The 26053-nt window shown below is 39.7% G+C and overlaps 1 protein-coding gene across 4 annotated transcripts in view; it reads right to left on the bottom strand.

Moving 5' to 3' along the window:
* ATOSA (atos homolog A) overlaps nucleotides 1-26053 on the bottom strand; it is a 51973-nt gene that overhangs the window by 6312 nt on the left and 19608 nt on the right. For 2 of the 4 annotated variants that reach the window (XM_063345422.1, XM_063345423.1), the window contains exons 2-11: nucleotides 11075-11259; nucleotides 9992-10194; nucleotides 9415-9540; nucleotides 7283-9143; nucleotides 6649-6771; nucleotides 5600-5679; nucleotides 4710-4818; nucleotides 3693-3851; nucleotides 1773-1841; nucleotides 695-894 (exon numbers count right to left, since the gene is read on the bottom strand). In XM_063345422.1, the coding sequence (XP_063201492.1) occupies nucleotides 695-894; nucleotides 1773-1841; nucleotides 3693-3851; nucleotides 4710-4818; nucleotides 5600-5679; nucleotides 6649-6771; nucleotides 7283-9143; nucleotides 9415-9540; nucleotides 9992-10194; nucleotides 11075-11259 (3115 nt within the window). Of the gene's footprint in view, nucleotides 1-694; nucleotides 895-1772; nucleotides 1842-3692; nucleotides 3852-4709; nucleotides 4819-5599; nucleotides 5680-6648; nucleotides 6772-7282; nucleotides 9144-9414; nucleotides 9541-9991; nucleotides 10195-11074; nucleotides 11260-19350; nucleotides 19408-26053 lie in introns of those variants that run through there. The other 2 variants (XM_063345421.1, XR_010072414.1) reach the window with 2 other exon arrangements.

The following is a 26053-nucleotide window of genomic DNA, read 5'->3' as shown; positions in this document are numbered from 1 at the left end:
TGCATGGGCTGCAATGAAAGCACTGGGTCTGCACAGATGTTGGTTCGTTTACTACAACAATGCGGGCAAAAGTCTGCAAACTGCAGAAGGACAGAGTATCCACCATTCCTCCTGTTTCAAACTGCAGTCTCCAGAACATCCCCAGAGCAGCAGCAGAGTACCTGGTTTCAGGCAGTGCTTTGTAAATCATTTAAGGAAGATTGTGTGAATGTTTTTATAAAGTGAAAGGCATTATCAGTGGTATTGCATGATGAAACAGGTATTTACATTTTTAGCATTAAACACTATATTTTTAGGAGTAACTCAGAACGCTTTTCACGTTACAAGCTATTCTGGTGAAGAGGCACGTTTGTACGACACTGGGCACCACCTCTACATTGATCCTTAGTTTTGGCTTTTGCCAATGTAACATCCGCACTATTTCCTGTAACCTCAAAAAAAGTAAATTGATCCAGCCAGAACTAAATCTTGCTAAGAACAGAATTAAGCTTTACAAGGCTATACAACATACTTCAATGCCAAGAAAGAACTTTATATTTTAACTTTGTTTCTCCCAAGCAGAATCCTAATTATTTATTAGCTTTTCCTCCTCTACTGTCTAGCTTAAAGAAAGAAATCATGAGATAAATTTTGGCAGGTACTCATTTTTTGTGTTTTTGTTTGTGTGGGGTTTTTTTAAGTCCGAGGAGCTTACCTCAGATGTATGAGGTAGCGTAGTAGCCTTTCTTCAGTCTGTTGACTATTTTCTTTATTGACAGTTCTCTTGATTTCTCGTCTCACAGGAACAGAAAAAGTTCTTTGCCGTAGGAATGTTTGATGATTAGCTGGCATTTCTCTCAAGTCATAGATCACCACAAACATCTTCACCACAGTTTTGTTAGGGTTAAATAAGGTCTGAAAAGACAAAGAGTTCAATACAATACTCTTTAGAGATGACAAATTAAAAAAAAAAAAAACAAACAAAACAACAACCCAACCAAAAACCAAAACAAACTCCACCTGCCAAAATAAAATAGTCACCATCCTCGATGCACTTTGTTCTGGTGCCATACAGAAACGTTTAGGTAAAAACGTGCAGTTTTTCTGTTTTTCAACACTTCAGCTACTAGCAATTCCCATTTTTAAATATAATACTAAACACAACCTAATCTGAATGAGACACTGGTATATGACTACTATCAATTTGCTAACCTGCATCCCCATTTTTGTTCATTTTTCCAGTCAGCTTTTTGTCTGCACTGTTTCCTAGACACGATACGCTCCCAGGAAGCACAGTGGCGGGCTCCACTTTTAAACCTGAAATCACCAATGCGTTACCTACCCTGGACTGGGTTCTAAAATGAAAGAGGCAGACTGTTCGTTCTAAGCAATGACTGTGATTTACTTTCTGGTTTTATTACAAAAAATAGGTGGTGTTAAGATGTTACAAAATTTACATACAACTGAGTATTTAATCTTAATCCCTTTAGAAGGATTTCAGAATTTGGACTGTGGCCTAATTACTTCTACATTACTTCTTCAAAGCCACAGCATCTGTTCTGTATCTTCAGTAACTAATTTTAAATCTCTTCACAGCACAGATGGGTTCAAAGGTTGGGAGCATTTTTTGTCCCACAAATTACACATAGATTTCTACTTTGAATAACTACAGTACCTACAGAGATGCACATTTCCACTGCTAGCTTCATGCTCATCTCCAATAACCTCATCTCCTCTGCATGACTTTCTTGACATTACTGGTTACAAGGCACCCTTATCTGCTGAGTACGTACCACTTGTATTGTTCCTGAAGGCGGTACCCGATAACCCCTTTTACCAAGGGACTCTAAAGTAATTACACCCTAGAAAAAAAAACAACAAAGACACACATTTAGTTCACAGGGAGAGATACAGACAAATCAAAATATTCAATTCATGTAATTGTATTTATTTGAAAAAACAATCAAGAATGTATAAAAACTAAAAATAGGGAAGGCAATGCATTTAAGAGGCAGTTAGAAATCAACAGTAGGGTCCTGACAGATACTTTGGCAGATCCTTGTTCCTCCTGAAACAAGATCCAGGTTTCCACGTCTTCCAACCAGCAGTCATGGAGCTATGGCAAAACAGAGCTTTCTTTTCAAAATGGCTTGTAAGTCAGAATGGAAGATTTGCGTCTTCCTTTCCATTTTTATATCACCTACAATTGCACCAATAATACTCCAAATCTCACAGAACTGATTTCTGCTTTTCAAAGGCAGCAGATGCACTTCATCTTCCATTCTAACCCAAACTTTAGCAATGACGACATCTGCTTTTGTACCAGCTGGGATCTGCAGGGCCCCCACGTCCCCCACAGGGCTGTAACACTGCTGAGGCCACCCTCAGGGTGCTGCCCTGGAGCACACGTTTGATTTACCTGCCCAGCACAACTGTTGGACCCCACTGCACTGGGCTTAACAAAAAAAAAAAAAAACCCAAACAACAACAACAAAAAAGAACCCAAAGCAGGGAAACTAGCTATGCAAACAGAAAACAATGTTTCTGATGATGGAGGCACTCCACAAAGGTTGTATTAATCCTGGGAGACTCAGCCATAATAGCATGTTTAGAGCATGTGGAAAAGCCTGAAACAATGAAACCCAGCTAGGAAAATAAGCAATGCTGCTTTAACCATTTGAGGAAAATCAGAATCCCTTCACCTCCTGGAAAATCATGTGCAATAATCCAGAAAGTTGAAAGCAAAATAGATACTTCTTTGTAGTGGTTAAGAGAAGACATATACAAGTTTAAACTCTATTACTCAAACTTAACTTACAAAGCCATTTCATTTTATGAATACTTTTAAAAAACAGAAGGTCAGAAATATGGTTAGGTGCTATGAATTTAAAATCTAAACATTGGGATAATTAGATGTTCAATTACATGTTTAAACAGACTACTTACCATATTTTTGACAGAAATACATATATGAAACCCTCTAAAAATTAGATCTGTCACCCAAGTAACACTGAGGTTCCTTAACAGGTGTTCAGAACAAATCTAGCTGCCTGATTCAATGCCAGCATACAAGACAACTTTTGCTTTTTACAAGGAAACACTTTTAGACATCCAAAAACCATGCTGTCATTGCAGAAATGTGGAACAGAATTAGCACACGGATACCGAGAACACAAATTCCGTGTCGGTGCGAACATCAGCAAACCGTGCAGCTTGTGAGAGTGCCGCCTGTCACACTAGCTCAGATGGTATTTACTCTAAAAGAATGGGCTGAATAGCTTCTGACTTTAAGGTCTCCACCAGCAATTGTACCTTGGCCTGCACTTAAGCCACTTGCTGGCAGAGAGGTTAGTTGCCCAGGCAGCTGCTTGTTGGGACAACAAAATGTATCCCATTAAGTCCAGCCATTGCCTCACTGCCTATTTTAAGTTAGATGGATAAAAAGAGATGGTGGGATTTGACCACTCCAATGTGGAGGGAGACAAATATGTTCAATATCCCAAGATGAGAGTAGTTGGATGGTGGGGCAGAGCAATGGGAGCGAAGCACTAGTTAGGGAAAGGACGAAGGGACAGGAGAACTCCACCACAAGCAGTTGAAAATAACCCAGGTCCCTGCAAATCCCTACTTCCCGAACCCTCTACTCACCGAGCTCTTGTTCTTCACCTCCACCGATCGGAATTTATTTAAAATAAATCCAAGCACACACTTACCATGTAAGGAGAGGGCGCGTTATCATCTGAAACGCTGTAGAACGACACTTCAACTGGCAGAGTCATGTGCGTGGGACAAAAGACTCCACTTGCTCCCACTTCTGCTGTGAAACCCTCCACCACGCCCAGCGGGTCTAGGCGAAAATTCAGGACAGACTCCTGACAAACAAAAACACATACAGCTTAGGTTGGGAATGCCTCAAATAAAACATAGCAAAACTAAGCAGTAAAAAGGGAAACGAGTTTATGTAGGAACTTGGGTCTTTCGTAAGGCAACCTGCCAAAAATCAACACTGAGGCAAAAATTATGATGAAGAGTGGAACACTCAGCAAGATGATAGTGGTTTAAGAGAAAGCGTCATCCAAATCCAGTCTCCATCCTACTGAAACGGGTGCAAAAGCCCCCAGAGAATTTTATTGCAGCAGCATCTATGCATGATTTTCCTTGATATATACTATCTGAAAAAAAAATAATAATCTAGAATCTGTAACTTTCCTCAACATATTCACTCCATATTTCACAAATATGGAGTACGATACAACCCATTAACACACTAGCTATTAGTTGTTGCTATTTGATATGCTACATGAAGTGAAAAGCTGGAGGCTACACTACAAGTATGTTCTATTTACTACACTGATTTAACACAGCTTTTGTGACATATTAAGTAGACTTTAAGAGTGAAAATGTAAATTCTTTTTTCTATGTAAATGCATTATAAATGTGAACAATTATGGGTTGTTAAATCTCATCTAAGCCAACAGAACACCTCCTAACTTTACGACAGTGGGAAATAAAAGTTACAAGCAACTCATTGTATCTGAATCTCTGAGACAGAAGACGTCTGGGACATAAAATATGTGCCTCTACAGCTGGAAATTAAAACAAATTTTATTCAACGTAATTATGAACTTTTACACTGTAATCAGGCTGGAATTATTCACAGTAATGTACTTTTAAAAGCAGTACAGAAGAATACCAAAAATACCACAAGAATTCTAGAGAATATGCAATACCTCAAAGTTTCCCAGAAGGCTGAGACTTGTTACTGGTGGAGCGCTAGAACTTAGAAATGGTTTCCCATGGCTCTCTGGATCACTGTCTCTGTTTATACATTGTTGTGGGCTATTAAAAAAAAAAAAAAAGACAGAATAAATATAAAGGATAAACACATTTGCTTTTGTCTTCTGGGTATAAACAGCTCTAGAAAGAATCATTTACTTACTGTATTACAAAATGTTGTCCTAAAGAAGTAAGAGTTGAACATTGCTTTTTAATACGTCAGCAAAACATTTTCTAGTTAACTCAAAAAGTACTTTCACAAGTTTTACATTACAAGGGATAAAGACAATAAAAATTTAGGTTGTTCATTAACTCCATTAGCAGGAACCAAAGTATCAGATTATTTTCTCTTGTATGCAGATATTTTTGTCTCATATTCTGAGGTTTCCAACATCAAACTACCATACTAAAAGCTGTTTATGTTACATGCATTAATGTATAAAACGTCATGGTCAGTCCCTTTTAAAAGTTAAGTTCTCTGAATAAGTGAAGGCAAAATGCTTAACCCGTTCATCACTAAGAACAAAACATAACACAAAAATAACACAGATTTGAAGAAAAATCAACAATTAGTATCTTCTCTGTTTGAAAAGGCAAGTGTATCTTACGGCATACCTACCCCTGCATGGGACAGAGCTTGTCCCGGCAGCAGCTCCAGAGCCACGCTAACCTGGAGACCCCTGGGGTACCTCGGCTCCAAGCCTTATTTCAAAATAAGGATTATTTTGAAAGGCACACATTTTTTGTCTTTGCCAACATGCTTCGTTGTTGCATACAGGTGTGTATGCATACAGGCATTATGCCTCCCCCAAAATTCTTAACATTTCTGGTAAATAAAACACACCTTCTTGCAGACAGACATTTCAACTGCAGCAGTGATGAATCCAGATCAAAGCACCCAGACTGTGTTTTTCTTTGAGGAACCTCAAGAGGGAAAGAAGATGCTAATTTGAAAACTGTACCTCTAGTAAGGACAATTTTGCCAAGTAAGCACAAATTTGCCAAGAATTTTCATGACATTACAAAATTACAAAACAGAGCAGAAGAGAGTAATTCCTATACGTTCTAAACTTAGTGAAGAAAATTCTAAAATTATAAATGACAAGACCATAAATTCTGATTAACGGGAAGTACTTAAATAAAGACTCATTCAAGAGACTGATGTCTCTTTGGAATGGTACAGAACATTAGTAATAAACAGGCTATAAAAATTCCCATCTAAGTGCCCTAAAAATATTGACAGTGTTTAGAAGCACTGAAGAATAAAACATATCACATGTTGATTACAGAACATCATTACTTCAGTAGCTTTAATTGGGGCTGCCTTTTTCTTTAGAACTCCCCAACAACATACCAAGAACTGTAACGCTTCCCCAATGCCTTTCTGTCTTATCACAGCAGCTTTGTATCACTTAGTCATTCAATGACATCCCTGATCGCTGAAGAATATATGGTACAAACTGTTCACAGAAACAAAAGCTTTGGAATAATAGGCAATCAGGTATTAATAACTCACACAAAAACTTCAAAATGACAAAATATGTTAGCTTACACTTAAAACACTAATCTTCAAAATGCTTGCTTTTGTGCTCCAAAATAGCACCAAAGCAACCTTTTTGCCACTGAATTTTCTAATGTCACCTCCTTTTGTTAATCTTGATAGGATCTCAATAACTACCTCTAATATTTTCTTTTCCAGAATTATTGTTCAACTTCATTTGAGTGTTAACTCTCAAATTTCCACTTGCAAGAGTATTCACTCTGACACTGGAAGTAAACACACATACTTCACCTAGGTAATCTGTCAAATTTTCTACCATACACAGATATTAAAAGAACAAAATACTTCTTTTCTCATTTAAAAGGTAAGTTATAATTTCAACAATAACTTACGGGACTTGATAGAAGAGGCAATCCAGTTCTGGGATGAAAAGCCTTGGTTGAAGTTCCATCCAAGGATCGAAAATTATGTTTCCGCCATGTATTTGTGTGTTTTAGAGACGAAGGTGGTGCTTTCTGTCAGCAAAACAAATTTACTTAAGATATCAATGGGACATTTCAATGACTTATCATGATAACACTTTGCTGGCCATAACGGAGAAGACTTCTGAACCAGAGGGATCTGCACCACATGAGCATATTATGAAATATTCAGTATAAATTCCCCTTGACTCAATCTACAATCACACAGACTGCTCTCTAAAGAGAACGCTTACCATATTCAGACACCGATATATTTATAAAAAGAAAGGATGCCTAACTGCCTATGGAAACTGTCGTTCATAATGCTCTCACGGTGAGCAGAATCAGACAGTGTTCTCAACGTTAAACTTATAATTAAGAAGGTATGGGGGAGGCACTACTGGTCAAATGTTACTTCAGACCACCAAGACGACAACAGTAGCATGATGCTTCCTATGAAGTCAGACTTAGACCCCTCTTTCTATCGGTCCTTTAGCAGATAGAGGGTACAAGCTATGTCACTAAGTGCAGCTATAGGAATTGGTCTCTTTCTCTATGTATTTACCTGTACATCTGGGTTCTTCAGCCGCTCACACTTAACTACGCCGTCTTCTGTAGGTTTCCTTTGAGAAGTGCTTTGGAAATCGAGGCCTATGGGGTCTTCATTCTCATCATGTGCAGTTTTCGTTTTATCTTGTTTGTTTTTGTTTTTGAAACTGTCATGGTCTTTATTTAAATAATTTTCAATACTAATAAGCTGAGTGTTTTGCTCATAAATATTTGGTTTTTTTGAGTCTTTATCTAAACACTTGAGCTCATTTTTGTGCAAACAGTCAGATACCTGCATCACAGTTGCTTTTTTTGTACCTTCAAGTATTCTGCATTTATCTATCTGTAAATTGTTAAAACTGTCTGTGCCATTGTTCTCACTAACAACAGTTCTTTCTTTGAGTTTATTTGTGCAAATCTGTTCATCAATGCTGCTGAAATTTGAACACTGCTTAATTCTGTTGGTTATCTGGTCTTTCTGTGCATAACCAGAATGTATCGTTTCCAATTTATCTGGCAATTCAGATTTATTTTCTTTAACACGTGATGATGATGATGATGATGTGTGAATGTTAGTAAATGCATGGGAAGTTTTATTTGAAGTCTGATGAAATGCATTTCGGACAGCTTCACTGGGTTTTGCTAAAACTAGTTTTCTTCTTGCTTGGAGTTTCAGAGAAGACTTCAGTTCTCCATCAAACCTAGAAGGACTGATAGGAGTATCAGGTGTCTTTGTCCTTGATTTACTGCTGTCTTCTGACAAAGAAAAATCAGATTTAGCAAAAGAAACAGAAGACTGTTCCTTGCCTTTCTTCAGCAAATTTTCATCTTCATATGTACTTCGGAAAATTTTTGAAGTAACTGGGCTAGTCTCATTCACTTTGAATGGACGGCCAGTGACATGAGAAGTAGCTGGATCACAATGGATCAGATGCTGGGCAATCCTTGCTATCACCTCCTGCCGCTCCTGGAGCAGAGAATCGATCAGGGGATTACTCTCTCCTGCCAACTGACGGCCACAGTGGTTCGCTGGAACACGGGCATCGAGCAGTGGGACCTCCGGTATTGCTCTAGTTTTGCCTTCACCGCCATCTTCTTGTATTGCATTGTCTAAGTTGGCAGTAGAAACAGGGGAGGTCTCCTTGCCTTTTCTTGGCAAGTTTTCCTCTTCGTAAGTACTCCGAAAAGCTTTCGGTGTTGCTGAGCTGTTTTCATGCATGTTGAATGGACGTCCAGCAACAACTGGTGAAGTAGCTGGATCACAGTGAATCAAGTGCTGAGCAATCCTTGCAATGACCTCTTGTCGCTCCTGAAGTAAAGAGCCTATCAAAGGATTGGTTTCTCCCGTAGGCTGATGAGAGCAATGACTATTGGAAACACGGGAATCAACCAGAGAAAAGGATTTAAAAGTTCTCACAGGTGTTTCATGAGACTGTGTCTTATTGTCTGCTGTAGCATTATAACACTGAACTTTAGACTGAGACGCTCCAAAGTCAGATCCAAGTCCATTAGAAGGATAAAGTTTTAAATTTCTGATCGATGTAGTAAATTCAGGTGTCTTTTTTCCATTAAGTAGGACTTCAGGTGTCATTGTCCATGTCTGTTTCCCACAGAAGCGCTGCGGACTGGAGGTACTGCATTGCTGTGCCACACTGGAATCGCTGTGCTGATGTAACTTACGCTCTTGCATTCGCTTTTCGTAAAAGCTAAGGTTGGTGTGAATACTACAGGTCAAAACTGGGTAGTTCGATTGTCTGGGCAAGGACTGGACGCTGACTCTCAAGGCCACATTGTGAGAAACATTAGGAACGGGAAAGACATGCTCAGTGGGTGTCTGGGAGAACGTCCATTGCAAGTCCACATCTGCAGCGCTCACCCTGAAACAATACAGAAGGGCATTTACAGAAGTATCTAAATGAAGAGTCTTTAATTACCTACTTCATAACACAAATGCCTAAGAAAACGCAAGAGACACCAGCAACTGCTGTTCTTTGCGAAGTATACGAATCCTATACAACCGCTAAAGTGCTGGGGCAACAACGTGGCACCTTCTGAAAGCAAATAGGAAAACAGGAGGGGAGAATGGTTTTAAGTCAAATTGCAAAAAGCTGCGAACAGCAAACAAGTATTTTTCCACCCCAGACGTACCTGTACAGAATGTTTCGGGGAACAGCACCATGTGAAACACTCAGCCACGCGCTTAGCTGAGAGAAGAAAACAAAAGAGCGAACGGCCAATAGAAGGGTCTTCTCTTCAATAAATCGATCTCCGCTCCTAAAACGTATTCAGAGAAACACATAGATGTTGCTAAGAATATACACAGAGAACTACTAAAACTAGGACATTTTCAGGTCTTTATTCTGAAGATAAAACACAGATGAATCAAGCAAAACAATGAAACTCCTCAAACATCTTGAAGATTACAGAGTCTGATTTGGTTTTATCCACGATACTTTATAACAATTTAACATAATAAATAATGTATAAAAATGACCATTTTCAGCTAGGAACTTTTCATACTCTGCATTGCACAAGGTACACTGCAGAAAATATGAGTACAGGAAGACTAAGATTAAAAGATACTTAGATTTCACTGGTAAATAGTGGTTTTCTTAGATCAGTCCTCATGGCAAAGGGCCGGTTCAAAACCACTAACCGATTACTTTAAGGACTTAAATATGACAAGGTTCTCGCAACTATCATCTAATCCTAATATACAACTTACTGTCGAGGAACTGGCTCCAAAATCCACCTTTCTAATAGCAATGCATCTTGTTTGATTGCAGGATCATTTAAATCATTCCCCTCGGTGGTGGGCCCTTCATCACTATAGCAACAGTCTGGAAGTAGCATCACTTCTACCATGATTGGAATATTGTTCTTCCACAGTAGCATAACCTCAGATCTGGTTCGCCTGGCTTGACGACACTGAGGGAAAGAAAAAATGTCAACATATGCAAGTCATAAAATTACTAGCCAGATTTAAATCTGCTTTAAAAACATGTTCCAAAGTACTAGAAAAGGGTAAGGGTCAAATTCTGTAAACTAGGTTTCACCAAATCAGAGATAAGATTCTGGAGCTATTAAATGAAAAATAATTAACAAATCCTTTACAGTTGCCATTTGAACAACTTCTGTAGAAAATTACAAGAGCTCATAAACATACATTTCTCCAACCACTCACTTTGCTACTTTGTACTTCTCTCTCCACAAATCATCCTCTTGGATGGACATACTCAAGCGGTATCTTTATAAATTCTGTGTCTTGGAGCAGGCTAACTTCCGCATGAATAACAAATTGACACAGTCCTTAGGAACTTTTAATTGAGAGATGGGATGCTCCAACCTCACTCCCAAATAGACTAACTAGATTTTATGCACTCGCGATTTTTGGATCACTAACTTTTCAACAGTACCTGGAAAAGCAAAAAGTTAGCCAAGTCAGCCTACATTTTCTCAAAAAAAAAAAAAAACAAAAACCAAAAACCAAAAAACCCCAAAACCCCAGACCAACAATGCCAAGTATAGCGCTCTCCATTTGCATAATAAAGACTCAAATAGGTACTGCATTCACGTAGTCGTGCAGCATTTCATGTTCAAGGATAAAAGGCTTAATGATCTCTCATTTTAAGGACAGATCTATTATTAGTACAATACTGAATTACACACTTGTTTAAATGTGGGACTGACAGAAAGCAATTGTTATTCATGCTTAACTGTGAATCCACCACGGGATTCTCAGCTGACTTTAATCACGGCAGCAAGGATGCATGCCACGACACTTAAAATGAAACAGGTACCACCATACCTGAGCCAGTTTGTCGCTGCATTCATGCTTAGTTGTTGGCGGCTGACTTGATTGTGCCGGTGGGCAATGAAAGCCCTCTGTTCTGCCCTTGATCGAATACTCGGGCGTTCGACCTTCGGTGATCAACAAGGCCAAGGAGACCAGGAACTCCTCAGCTTCATACTCAAAGTATTCATCCAAAGTATCTGTCATTTCAAAAAGACAAAAAATAATGACATCAGCTGTATAACAAGCTTTTAACTGTTTGCTGACCCAGCAGTTTGTTTCAATTTACGCTCAAAACAAGAGCTATGGGAGGTGGATCTTTGTATCAGGCTGGCTGCACTCCCCATAAGGCTCAAGTCACTGTATCACCACAAAACATTTCTTCATCTGACAATATTGCCAAGCAGACAAAATCAGAAATACTCTAAAGAAAGCTTCGTGTAGTAACTGGTCACTGCACCAGATTTCAGCGGTGCTGAGAAACAACTTTTTGTATGGTGAACCACAGCTGGATCACAGCTTTTATAAAAGAAAAAAGGTTTCCTGGGCTCTAGTGGGAGAAGTCTGATGGCAGTATGAGTTGGCATCGTTAGTATCATGTGACAGACAGAAAGAGAAGCCACAATACGTCATAAAATACATTAAAAATTGAATAAGAAAAAAATAGAAAGATTTACTTCTATTAGAAAAAGTGGGACACAATGTTCTTGAAGATTTTTATTGCGAGTCCCTCCTGCTGAGAGCAAGGCTTACTTGAGAGGTCCATTTTTAGTTACCATTAACACATAGGAAAGATTCCCAAGGAACATATGGAGTATTCATTGTTTTATACCATGGTCAGTCTAAACTTGTGCAAAGAATTAAAACTCAACAAGTCTCCGCAGAGAAAAAAGCAGCTGGCATCGCTCTTCATGAATTACCCTGGCACACTTGATTCCCACAGAGGTAGGATGCACCAGTCCCTGGAGTTTATGGTGCTTTGTAGAACACCCTTCTCCTCCTCCTCCTCCCTCATCACGAGGATGTCACACATCATTCAAACAGTTTCAAGTACAACCAGATTGTGTCATTCCCCTCTCTGCTTGGAAACACTTAAGTTTCAAAATGATTTAGTTACTGGAGAGGTTACAGAAAAATCTCTTTCCCAAGAAAGCTAAAATACATTCACTTCAAAGTTTATTTTAAGAGCAGCAAAAAAAAGCAGGTGGAGGCAAGGCTGCCAGCGGTTCTTTATTTGTATGCTTTAGGGGAACAAAACCACATGACACCTTCACAATTTTAGCTTAAATGTCCAGTGTCATCCACCAAAACAAAACTGCCACAGGGACAGAGTTAATTTCTGTTCATGTTTTGATTACCATGCATAAAATACCTTTCCACTTGTTAAAAAAAAAAAAAAAGAATTCAGAAGTCTTTTTTGTCTTCATTCCCTAATAGCAGAGCATTTGGCAAACACTGCAAGACAGACTTGAGAGATCCATACAAGAAGGGATGCATGAAACAAAAGCTCCAATTAAACATGCAATTACCTGCATATGCAAATTGTAAAATGTGTAAAACTAGCTTTTGCATGTACGTATTTGCCTAGCCCAGGCTTGTACCGCATGGACCCCAGGGCTTACAGCCCATTTTGAGGGATCTACGTAAGGTAAATAAGAGAAGTCAGCCCACTGCCAGGACACTCAGTTCGCTGCACAGGAGGCCTCATCTTTACGGACTCATTTTTCTCCCTCTTTTTAAAGCAATGCACTTACACAGCTGCTTTGGGTGGCAGGGATGGGCTATAACCGGGACCCTCTTCCCGGTGTGCAGCCCCATCTGTCCATGGCACACACGGCCAGTGGCATGGCACTCCTGACCCGCACCGTGCACGCCACATCTGCTGGGAAAAGGTGCCAGGCGCTGGAGTCCTGTGGCTCCATCCTCCGGGGTGGGAAGCGGGGAAGGGGCTCTTCCCAAACAGCTGCTGGTGCCCCCCGCCCTGTGGAGCACCCCCCCACTGGGAAGGGACTTCGGCCCCAGAAGAACAGGGTGCTGCCAGGACAATTCATCTGGGCACTGCCTGCCCTCAGGCAGAAGAAAAGGCAGAGGATAGATGAATTACCCGGGAGGACCCCATACGGCACGTGAACGATACATTACATCATCTGGCATGAGTTAAAACGGTCATTCATCTGACGGATGGCAGAAAATGACTAATAATGGGTGCATGAAAGATTAAAGGAGTGGTAAATAACAGAGAGGACAAGACACTTAGGTAGTGATATGAGTCACCTACAAAATTAGGCACCTGCAATTTATTTTTTTTTTTTTTTTCAGCTGAAAAGTCCGGTGAACAATAGGCAAGGCATACTTACGGATAGGAAAATGGGATTTGGAAAGAGTCTGAAAAGGATTTGGGTATTACAGCTGATGAAAAAAAAAAATAATCGCAGCATTATCTTGCTGCTAACACAAGCATCATGCTCATCTTTGTATGTCCAAAGGCCATGGTAACGTTAAGAAAGCCACAGCGGGAAGGATCACTACTGGAGTATTTTTGCTACTCTGACATAGAAGTTACAAAAATCTAGAAAGTATTCAGCAGGAGCGATATTAATTTAAACAAGAATTGCCTCAAGAACAGACAAGAATAGTCTACTTAGCAGACTAAACAGAAGGGGAATTCATCCTTAAGAAAATGTGTAAGAGAAATTATCTTTAGTTACGATATGTAAAAACATTTATAGTTTTAAAGAAAAAAATTAAAGAGCTTGATCAAGATCTGCATGCGCCTATGCAGACAGATCCTCTCTCAAACACCTTCTTACTGTAACAGAAACATCCACAGTAAGATTCGACACCTGAAAATTTACACTAGAGAATTTTAAATGGCAAGTAAAATAGACATGCCCTTTAATTAACATTAGCAGCATACCATGTGAAGCAGTAGACCTTCTATTATTTGTCTCTCTTTTTTAGAAAGAATCCATATTTCATCAAAAGTGTCTGGACTTGACACAACAGATAAATCCTATGGCCTGAATGCTTCTGTTGAGCTGTTTAGATTCAGTTAAAAAACCTTTTTTGCTTTAAAAAATTTTGATACCAAAGCTTATATTGTATACTTAAAATGCTCAGTGTCTTCACAGATAGGTATCATAAATTGACGTAACAAGCCTCAGACAGATTAAGCATGTCCAAATGCAAGATTCAGTGAGTCTAGTAAACAAGCAAGATCTAGTGAATAAAGCAAGGTAAACAAATCTGAAATAATTATTACTCAAGATTCAGAATACATATACAATATTACTTTACATAAACAGATAAAACTTACTTTTAAGTTCAATTTGCAAACATCAGGCCTATTATTTCAGAAGCAGCCAGTTTCTTGCCTTAAGGATGGAAGAGGAGACCCAACTAGCTAGAGAGACCATTTGTATTGGCTGCAGTTACAAAAACACGATGATGTTTCAAAATAAAAACTGCATCTTGTTAAAGGATGATAAACAGCCAGTATTGAACTAGGAAATGGTACTCTTTCCGTAACAGCATTATAAAGTCAGGGCAAACACTTTAAAATTCTGTGAGCAATGTAACAAACCAGGTATTTGGACTTTAAAAAAAAAAGAAAATAAAAACTTAAAGCACGAATAGCAGCAGATATTGAGAAATACATTTTCCTACAAAGTTCATGTGGCATATTGACTTCTTTTAGCTCCACTAGATTTCTATATCATTTAGCAACTTCTAAGAGTTCTCATAAAAGAAAAAACCCCTATAAATATTGAGAAGGCTGGTAATTGTTCCTATACAACAGACACAGATGATGCAAGTTGATGTAATCGAGGACAAGGGTAGAAAGACATTTATAGAAACAGCAAACTCAGTGTTTAGTTAAAAAAAGTCTTACTGTGTGTGTGCTGTAACTGTTTGCTTTTGTTTAAGAATCAGCCCTAAGACACACATCATATATTGTGCATAGAATAACCTCAATCCTATAATCTGACTGTACAAATATGATTATTATTCTGCTTCATCTCTAGCAATGCAACATGCTGGTATATAGCATAAATATACATCCCAGCAGTGTCTGGGTTTTATTCCCCTTAAAATAGCAAAAAGTCCAGTTAGTTGACACAAGTACATAGGAATTAAAGTAACAAGGCACTACAGCCCTTTAATCAATACATTGAAACTAAAGTTTATTGACCAGGTGGTCACAAGAGATAGCAGCAAATGTCAGACTACTCTAGGAGGGAAAAAGAGAAAAATACAAATTTAGGCTGAAGTTACTACACATAAACCAAAACACACAATACTGGAGAACTGAAACCTGGAGGCGCAGCATTTTGTCTTTCTTTGTCTCTTGCACATACCAACCTCAACAAAGACTGATTTTCTACATCTTCTAGACAAACAGAAAGCCCATTTAACCAGGGATGTCACCAAGAGAGTCTTCAAATCCTTGCCCTCTCCTGTCCATTACACACATGTGCACAATCACTGGAGCATTTGAATAAGGAGTAAGAATTCAAGTCTCCCCCCAAAAGTTAAATTGGCTCACATCCTAAAACATCTATGGAAGTTAGGCATGTGGTACTAACGAGTCCCAAATCCAATTAACTGTAGCGCAAGGACTCTACCAAAACTTCAGTTAATCTCATGGTGCCCAGCTGACTCCTTTCCCAACTAGGTCATGCTTGTGTGGACCAACTCCCTTCCCTTTCCTATCGCAGCATTTTCTGTAGTAATTACAGAAAATGTTTTCCTGAAATGTGTGTATTAGAAGAGCATTTAATCTATTTTCTAGGCTTGGACAGGAAACAAAGACATTCAGTATCACGTAACCCATTGTGCGCCAGGGGCTACCAAAAGATACATCTGCAAGCTGCTGCCCTGTCCTGCCCGGGGACAGCGAGGCAGTGAATGGCTCCAGCAGAGCTCCTCCTGCCCTCTGCCCTCCTGTCACCACCAGGCATTGCTACAGCTGTGATCTCTCTTAGTCCACTTTTTTTTTTATTGCCCTAGCACCTTTCATACTGCACTGGACACCAGGAATATCTGCCAAGCTTGTCCTTCTCTTTTCAGGAGAGAGCTCCTTTTGGTAAGGGGCCTTTCTTCAAAGAAAGACAAATTTGTTCAACTTGAAGCATCCATTAGTCCTGACCTCCACTACTAGTTTCTTGGACAGTCCATGGAACAACTAATAATTGCCTTCAAATATGCTCTATAACAGTCCAGACCTTCCCTGAAAAATCTTCAGGCATCCATAATGGATTTTGAAGGCCACCAATTTAAAGCAATCAGATTTCTATTTCACTTCTTAGAAAGGTGATACCCAGTAAGCAAATGACTAAACAAAATTTGGAGTGCGCGGTGTGTGCTGTTCGGATTCCCAGCTGACACAAGCCCTGCTCCTGCCCTACCCCAGCTGTCCAGCGGGCACCGTGGCATGGTTGCCCACCTCTGCTCTCTCCTTCTTTCATGTGCTACAATTTTTCTGAAAGACTAAAAATATTGCTGAAGTACTTGGATCTTATTTTTTGTACTTTTAGTACAGGCAGTCTGAAAGGAGACACTTCAGTCTGAGAGTCCCGTGGCAGGAAAGTCAGGTACGCTGGAGAAAACGCAGCTGTCAGCGTTCAGAACCCATCACCTCCCAGCAAAGGCACCGCTCTGCATGTAAAAAACACCAGCAAAAGCTCTCTGGCCCTTCCCCCAAAACAGTCAACTCTGAATAAGTTTTATTATCTTGCTATTTCGAGAAGTAGGTTAAAGGTAGTTCCATATTTTAAGAGTAAGGCAGGGATTCAAGAGACTACTGTAAAGGAAATGAAACACAATGTAAACATTTGAGTAACAGCTTCTCTTCTGGAATTAGAAACACCTACGGATGCTTTGGTTAACTAATGCCACGTTGCGCTTCACTTCAAAAGAAAGTTGCCCTTGAACCCCTCAAATTCATGATTCTCTGAACAAGCAGTCATGTTGCGTCTGCGTATTACAAACCCGTAATTATATCTGAAGTCACAAGCTTCCAAAGCCTTGCAATATTAAGAGTTTGAGTATAATTTAACCTATCAAGAGCTAAAGTCATGAGATAGCCTACTTGCATCAAGAAGCAAGCTACTAGTTAAGTTTACTTAAATTCAAGCAAATGTAATGAACTATGATAGTCACCTTATCTTAGGAATATTCCTATACAGGTATTTTTACCCCTCACATTGACTCCTGTCTTAGATTCTTAGGGCTTAAGGTTTTTGAGCTCGAAGACAGCCATTATGAAAACATGAGGAGAGCAGCACAGCACCTCATCTTACTCTTGCTGTCTCCTTATCTTTTTCCAGGGTACCAAACTGAACCACTATCTGATTATCAAAAATCAGGTGGGAAACAGCAGCATAGGAACTTTATATTAGAATTGATTCATATCTGCTATTCAAAGTAAATAGAGTATAAGCTATAAAAAACTGCAGGATCTACTTTGTTTTGGGTAGGAGAATAGGAAGATATTCGCCTGCTTTTGTGTTGTTAGGCCAGTTTATAATTAGAACAACAAAACAAAGCACACCATCTTACAAGTGAGTGGATATTTTTAAAAATCAAGACACAGCTATATGGCAGCTGATGAAGTTACTCCGGAGCTTCCGAGCAATAAAAATCAATCAGTACCAACCAGTGCCGCCAGCTCCGCTCCAGACTGCAGCACTGCAGAACTCCCCTGCTCTGTGCCTATCACTGCCCATCCACCGCACGCTTCTGCTGGATGCCTCGCACGGCATCCAGAGCTAATCTCGAGGCAGTTTTACCCTAAATAAAGTTACCAAAAAGAGACTGGTCGTAAAACCAGACTGGGAAAAAACCCCAAACAACGTGCAGTTCGCATTTTGCTAAAACTTACTTAGTTTCAAACAGCTTAGTGAGTACAGAAATAAAATCTAGTTAAATCCATTTAAACTTCCTGCAGTAATCTCAGAAACTACCGCTCTTTGAGAGCGTAAAATGCAGACTGTTAAACTGATCTGGGTGTTCCCATCTTGCTTCCTGCGTTTTGGCTGACATCCTATTTTGCCATCACCATACTGCTTACTGAGTCACTTCTCTTCTTCCAACTGTAGCTTTCTATTTTTACTTAAGCAACAACAGTTTAACCTGCTTCTTTTGATTTTTTGGCATTAAACCAAAATCCAGATCCAATATTTGCATTTTGATCAGGGAAACTGGTTTTACTTTCTCTAAACCGGACAAAGAAAAGGACTACTTAAGAACAAATGATGTAAGCTGAACTGTTTGCTGCTCCGCAAGGAAATCACAAATTGTGAAGTAGGTCAATTGTTATGATTTCATTGTCTGTATTTAGTAGAAGGAAAACGATACCTGAAAATGTGAAGTTTGAGGCTCGTTTCAAACCTCAATTCACCAAAAGCTGCAAGAGAACTTCCATGTTCTAAAATACAGTTGTTCCACTGTATCGTGACATGGGCAAACAAGTGCTGAAATGTCAGCGTAAAGCTGTAAGATTTTCAGTGCTGCAATGTTCAGCATTTCAAATATAAGTCAGTTGAAGGCACAGAACATTACCTTTTTGCTGATCCCTAAACTTCCTGGTCTACAGAATGTGTTACAAAAGGTGGTACTTGTACCAACATGCTGTAACTGGACAGGTACTGAAAGCAAAGAGGACTTGTCTCAGCTAATGCCCCTGCTTAAGCACACATCAGTTTGTGTTTTCCTTTATATTACAGTTTCCTAGATTGTGATTTTGTTAAATGTGACTACACAAAAAACTCTGAAGTTATATTATAATGAAACACGCACAGTCGAGAGCAGACTAAGTAATTTCTGAGTTTTCCATTCATTCTTCACTAGCTCTTTACATTTCTCCTTTGATTAGCTGGTGCTGTGCCTAAATTAGATTACGTTAGAACAAACTGCATGACTCGATGAAGCCACCTGAAAAAAACACCTTAAAAAAAAATGATAAAGCAATAGAATTTCTAATTCTGTAACTCAAAACTATTTTTCAGGTATTTCTGTTAGTTCATGAAAGAAAACAATTAGGAGAAAACATCTGTTTTAGAATTAGTATGTGGCACTAAGCATAGAACAGACACTCGGCTGCAACTGGAAGGGAATAAGGGGCTTATATCTAGCCTTCACTCTCACTACCAGCACTGTGATTTACCAACCTCATGAATACGCCCATACAAAATTTGCAGAATTACACTGAAAACAAATTACTGAAATGCTCCTGTTTTAAATCCCACTCTAGTTCACAGGCGGAAGCAAGGGCAATGTGGAGATCAGACCTAGGCTAGCTTCACAGTCACCGCCACCACAATGTAAAACCGCATCCAACATGCTTGCTTTAGGGAGCTGAAGGAGCCGTGTGTCACCCTAGAACAGAAAACAGCGCGCACTTAAGCTTACAGAATACGTGAAAATTTCTTCTTAAGGTGTTTTCTGGAAAAACAATTAAGCGCTTTTATATTAAAATACAGATGTTTCCAATATGAGATTTCTAGATATATAATATATTCATTTTTAAAATATATCCTCTTTTTTTTTCCATGCTTCCTTCGCTGATGTTGATGATGATGACTATTTCATCTTTCATCAAGGCTCCCCCAGCCAAGGGAACTCTGGAGATGAGAATGATGGCGCCCGATGACCATCTTGACTACTATTACTCACTAATTCAAGAACCAGCTTAGCAGCAACTACACGGCTGAAGCCACACAGACTGAGGGCTTTCATCGACTTACTCAACTTTATGTTAGCTGTAAATATCGTACTGCAGCGGCTTCATAGCTGTTGCTTTCTTTTCAAAAGCAGCCCAACATGAATTAACGATGAAAAAGCACATGTATTTGGCTAAGCCTCATCTCTTTCTGAAGGCATATCATCCATACAACAGTTGCAGCAACTGAGTACTGGGAAGCCTAACTCCGTTTGGAAGCCAAGACATCTCTCCCATTAAACAGGTTGACAGCAGCTTTGCATTAAATTCCAGCTGTGATAGCATTTTTATAATACATAAATAAAAATACATGCCAGAAATTTTATTTGAGGCCTTAAACACAATACAATTCAGGACAACAGACATGTTTCCTCTTCAATTTGTTTAACAATACAGCTTGACAAAGATTCAACTATTTGCAGACTTCTGCAATATTTTATACAGAGATTGGTTTAAAGATGGAAAGCAGTAATTTGTGATAATAAATCACTCTCAGATGTTACTGGAAAACAACACGGGACTGTTTAAAAATCCTCCAGTAGGTATTTCAATGCTTATGAGAGCTGCCAGAGAGAGCAGCCCTCTACTTAAAACACGATACATTTGCATCTTGTGCTGACTGGATTTTTGCTAAAGTATTACTCAGTTTATTCCTCTGTAGCTTATCATCTTCACAACATAGGCAAGTATCTTTGGGAACAGCTTTCATAGTGATGTAGGGGTTACACTTGCTAAAAAACACTGGTTTTTAAAGTTTCCCACTGATGCTAAAAATTAATCTCATGTATTTCACGCTTTATCTCATCACCTTAAATATTTATTGTGCTGAGAATATCTGACAATATACTTTCAAGTGTTCTTGTGCTTATTTTCCTGTTAATACTGATAAAAATAACATTTCTTTTCTGAGGATGAATGTAAAGTAGTCTTCAGCTCTTAAACAGATTTTGAGTGAATGATTTGGAAGAGTCATTAAGGGCCTGAACAAAACTGTAACGGGAGCACAGAAAACTCCTGCTGGCGAAGGCCGGCTACACTCTGTGTGAGCACAGGTTCCACCTCGGTTTATAATCACCAGGCACAAACTGATATTCTTCTTCCCTAAGATTATTGCAAGAAAAAGAACGGTTACATCACGTGACATTTGCTTCAGACCATAGTCAGATCTCTTGAAAATAAACCAAAGTGAATTTGGAAAGTGCAATGTGAAAGCACTGACTCATTTTTGGGTGGAATCAGCAGGGATGCCACAGCCGCTGGTGTCAGGGAAACCCCGTGAGAAATGTTTCATGTTGACTTATGGGATCGCACATTATGGAAACCCTTCACTGAGCACTCAACCTTCAACACACGACCACTGTCAAAGCAAGTGAAGTTTTTTTTGAGGTTTTTTACTAAACCACTCAGCCTTCCACACAGTCTGAAAACGTTCAACAACCAGCAGCCAAACGCTCTCATCTTCATGTCACCGTCAGGTGCCAACAAGCCCAACCGATGGTTTTTGATAGCCGCAATCATCAGACTCTGAAGTCAGGAACTACTGATTTTAATAAGCTAATTTGAGCTTGCATAAATCGGACATCCCTGGTAATTCCACCATGCTTTTAATCTCTTGAAACATATCTTTTTTCAATGTACAGAAAGATACGAGATAACTCTAAAGACTACTGAGGAACCTCTCAGATGTTGAAATCTCCTGAAAGCTACCTATCAGTATATATTTTTAACAGATATTGCAATTTCTCAGTTTTACTGTGGTAACAAAAAAAAAACCCTAAACCAACAGTAAGCCAGAGAAGGCTGTGAGAGGGGGCTGGGCAGAAGTCTCGATGGCCTGGGGAAAAAAAAAAACGTCTATGACCTAGTCCACTTTCTGGTGAAAGTAGTCTATTCTATTAAAAGACTATTAAAAAAAAATAATATCTTACTGGGGCCTCCCAAGCGCACGATTAGTATGTCATTTCTTCAGGGACAAGAATTTTGGTCATCATCTAGATGTGTCAACGTATTTGCAAAGTTTTGGTTTCATTACTCGCATTACAAATATGGTAAGAGCGCAGAAGAGGTGCTATCAGCAACTCACCCACGCAGCGATAAGTCCTGCACCCACCCAAAAAATCAACCCCTCTCCCTCAAGGGCACACAACACTCAACTTCAAATATTCTGTTGTCTTAGATGAACCTAGAAAAACTACAATGTTATGAATGAAAAGAAAGCCCTGAGAATGCCAGCACTGTTACCCAAGTCAGCTGATATCCCCATTTCAGTTAACCTGAGATCCAGATAGGTGAAAGTTAATTTGCTTTATTTTTAAATTCTAGCGAGACGACAGTCTGCGCAGTTTTCCACAAGGCTGAAAAGACCTCACGGGCCAGGAATTAAAAATCTACAACTGCCTGGGCAGTAATGAACTTTTAGGTCAATCCAAACCATCAGAATAGTCATTTTACTGCCTAAACCTATTTCATCTGTGCAAGTACTGAACAGCTTGATCGATACAGGTTTTGTTCCTCTTTGTTTTCACACAATTTGAGGAATGGCCAGGATCTAGCTGGGTGACATTTATCTTGTTACAGATTTACCTTAAGATTTTAAAAAACCAATCAGCCTAATGAAGCTCTGGAGCATTCAGACCTTGTTAGGTTTTCCCTCTACACAAACATGCATCTTGGAAAGTACCTTTTTAAAAACCAGGCCCACTTGAACACTGAAATTTCAAATAACATGCTTGCTTGCTTACAAAATTTAAGTGCCTGCTTTCCCTCTGCCCTTCATTCAGCCATCCTGCCAGGTTTGCATTGCAGCTTTGAAGCCTACCGGGAACATGCAGCTACAGGGCACCTCGTGGAACAAAACAAGTTTATGACAATCCTAGATGCAAGACACTCGTCCGAGGTGCCAAAATTAACACCACTAGAGCAGGAATAATAGTGGTGTATTCATAACGTATCTGTTCAAAACAATTCTCCCTTCTCCAGGGAAAAAGTGAGTTCATGGATGACTGCGCCATTGCTGGCACGGAGCGAAGACAGGCACGGTGAGGGCCAGCAGGCAAAAGTCTCCCTGCACGGCGCTGACCTCAAGTCACCCACCATCCCTGGCCTCCGCTCCCACTTTATTGGTTGCACGTGTGTTTTGTAACACCCTGTACTGCGTATTCTTAGAACATACTTTCCAGAGAACCGAAGGGACAGGGCTCACCCCTCCGTGACCACTTCCAACCCAATCTCACCAGCAGCAGCAGCATCCTGCTCCTCAAGATAAACTAGCAGTTTATAGAGGAGTAAAGGATCCAATCTCTATGTTTGCGTGCCCTAAAATCAGGTGACCTGTCAGTCAAGAGACGTAGCAATAAATTATTAGGCAAAGCAAAACACTACGCTAAAAATAGCGTACACAAGCAGCATACGAAGAACAACAGTTTTCATCCAAGGTTCTCCACAGCCTCTTTTCTATTCTGTGCAAAAACAACTGACATAAGCAAAGACAGATAAATAAATAAAACCCAACTTTAGTTCCTCCTTGATAACTTGCAAATAAATGTTTTATCAAAAGTACGCAGCAGGGAAGAAAAAAAAAGTTGAATTTGTGACCAGCAGAAAAGGTATTAATGTCCAAAGTAAATATTCAATGAAACTTAAATCAGAAGATGTCAAAATTACTTTCTTTTAGGGAAAACTCCTCCAAGCTGCCTTCAGCTCAAAAATGCCAAAAAGTCACTATCTGCTACGCATCAGCTACTAGCATAGTTCAGGCAACACTAAGGATTCACCCGCTTGTCAGGCTTAATAGATTTAATAAATTATTATGAATGCTTAAGTTGAGCATCAGACACAAAAAAGAAAAGCCCCACAAACATTACAGAATCCGAGTGCCTGACAGATCTACTTGTTTTGTCAACCCCTTCAGTTACCAAAAAGATTATACACAGATTTTCTGTTAGAAATCAATAAAGAAAACAAATTCCACTACTATCAAGTGACAACACCACATAATTTTGTTGAGGGAAGGGGATCTTTTTTTTTTAAGAGATAACAAAGAAGTAAGTGTAGAAGAGTATAATCAAAAAGATTTTAAGTTTACATATGACTACATTGGCTGTTACTGTAAACAGCTGGCTTTTGCAATCACTTATCTTCAAGAACTAATAAAAAACATATCTGAGAGATTTTTAGCACAGAACATTTTATTCTTACCATCTGAATTAGTGGCTGATCTTGAAAGGACCAGAATCTGGCATGGGAATCCAGACAACAAGCAACCTGCCCTCTTTATCCCCAGAAAAAAGGTGCAAATTGGGTTCACTACACCCTTACTGCTGGGTTGGATCTCTAGGAAAGAGCATTTAGAGAATTGCTTTCAGCATGAGTTGGTTTTACTCCTGACTCGGAAAAACAGTCTGAAATCCTAAGATTTTCCTCAGAGTTACATTCGTCACTGTCCAAGCTGTGATGAAGCTGGAAACGCGCCCTGCCAGCAGGGACCTCTGGGCACAGCCCACGTGAATGCCACCCGGGCTTCAGCTAGCAGATGGCACTGCCTTATCTGCCTGCCTGGGGAAGTGCCAGTGGTGCCCGCAGGATTTCTCACGGAATTCATCACCGAAAAGGAGTATGAAAAAGACACAGGAAAGATTATGCCTCACCAGCATCCAGCCTTGTGAGGAAGGTACTTCTGGTCAGGGTCTAACAGGAAACCGTGTTCTCCTGTTGTCTTTTTTGCCTTTCAAAACATCATCTTTCATAACAATCAAATGACTTTTTATTTTTTTAAAGCTTTCAAGATCTTCCATGGCTTAGCACCATCCCCATTGTCTCCCACTCACTATTGCAGTAAACTTCCAATTAGCCTCTGAGTACTTTAATCACTTGCACTTCCTCCCCCCTGCGTTGTCCTATAGCCAGGAAGAACACACTCGATGCAAAATGACTCTGCTTTCCAGCTCCTCTATTACTCGATAAAGGCTTGTTAGCCTGTTCTCTGGGAGCACAGTTTATCTGTCTCATCAGTATTATCCCTTTGTTTTCTTACAGCCCTCTGTTGGAAGTCATTGATTTCGTGTTTGATGCTTGCATGAGGGCTGAGGTGAGGATGGCCTTTTCTTCCATGCTCGTATAATACCCAGCCAAACACGATACCTCAATGTGCCTCTTTATTTTTGTTACCTGTGATACAAACTAACTTCAGGTAAGAACTCCATGAATTTGCTTCCCTTCTCTTTAAAACTAATGGTATGACCGAGTTATACACCTGGAGGCTGAAGAATTCCTTGATCCATCTAGACAATCAAGTACAGCAATATGATACACTCTGGAAATATTGTTCGAGAACATAGTAGCTTGGTACACATCTAGATGAAGGACTTCATTCTGTAAAGAAGCCACTGTTGTTGTGTAAGACCCACAGGCAGAGACGTACCTCACAAAAACAGCACGAGCTGAAGAAACTACATGTTCTTAACAGCATTGATAAAACAGACTTACAACAGGTTGTTTATGCTGTATGAGAAGTGACCTGCGCTCAGTAATATACACAGGTCCTGTTCACAGCGTTCCCAGGGGACCAGATCAAAACCTGCCTCAGAAGCACTCCCCTACAGTAGTTTCAGTGCCGTGAAGTTTAGTCTATATCCTAAAAAGAGATATTGAACCTTCTGTTCTGAATGTAACTATAGTAGGTAGAGGAACTGTAGAGTAACTTTGCTATAGCAGATAAAAAAAGACAGCACTCAGGGTCCTTCTAGCATCCTGCTCGCAGCAGCCGAAGGCAAGCACCTGTGCAAAAAGAACATGGAGAAAGTAGGGCTGTATACTCTTCCAGGCTTTAACAATTGCACCAAAGGAACAGAGAAGGTCCCACCCTGCCCTCAGCGCCCGCTATAGACCTCCACCATCCTACAGTGATACTCCGCTACTCCCAGCGAGGAGGACAAATGCCTTGCTGCAAGTGCAAGGCAGATGAAAGGCCACATACACCCCACGAGCTGCAGGTTCTTCCTTGCTTCCCTGTACCATACCCTGGTCGAACACACAGAGCTTCCTACTCCCTTCTCCCTTGCAATGCTGTTCTAATTCAGTAGGTAATTATCATGCTAAATTAAAGGAAAAGGATTCAGATAGATCTGCTCAGATTATAAATGTTCTTATTTAAACTAATGCATTAACTGCCAGGCATTTTAAAGTATACAGTCCTTCAGACATCTTTTAGAAAGATCTTATAGGAACTAAAATACTCAAGGCCTCTAGGAATTCATATCCACATTCTCTTTGTT

The sequence above is a fragment of the Chroicocephalus ridibundus genome, chromosome 9 (genome assembly GCF_963924245.1).
Source record: "Chroicocephalus ridibundus chromosome 9, bChrRid1.1, whole genome shotgun sequence".
Lineage (NCBI taxonomy): Eukaryota > Metazoa > Chordata > Aves > Charadriiformes > Laridae > Chroicocephalus > Chroicocephalus ridibundus.
Note: the sequence above shows the minus strand (reverse complement) of the source record. Positions and strands in the feature narration are given on the sequence as shown.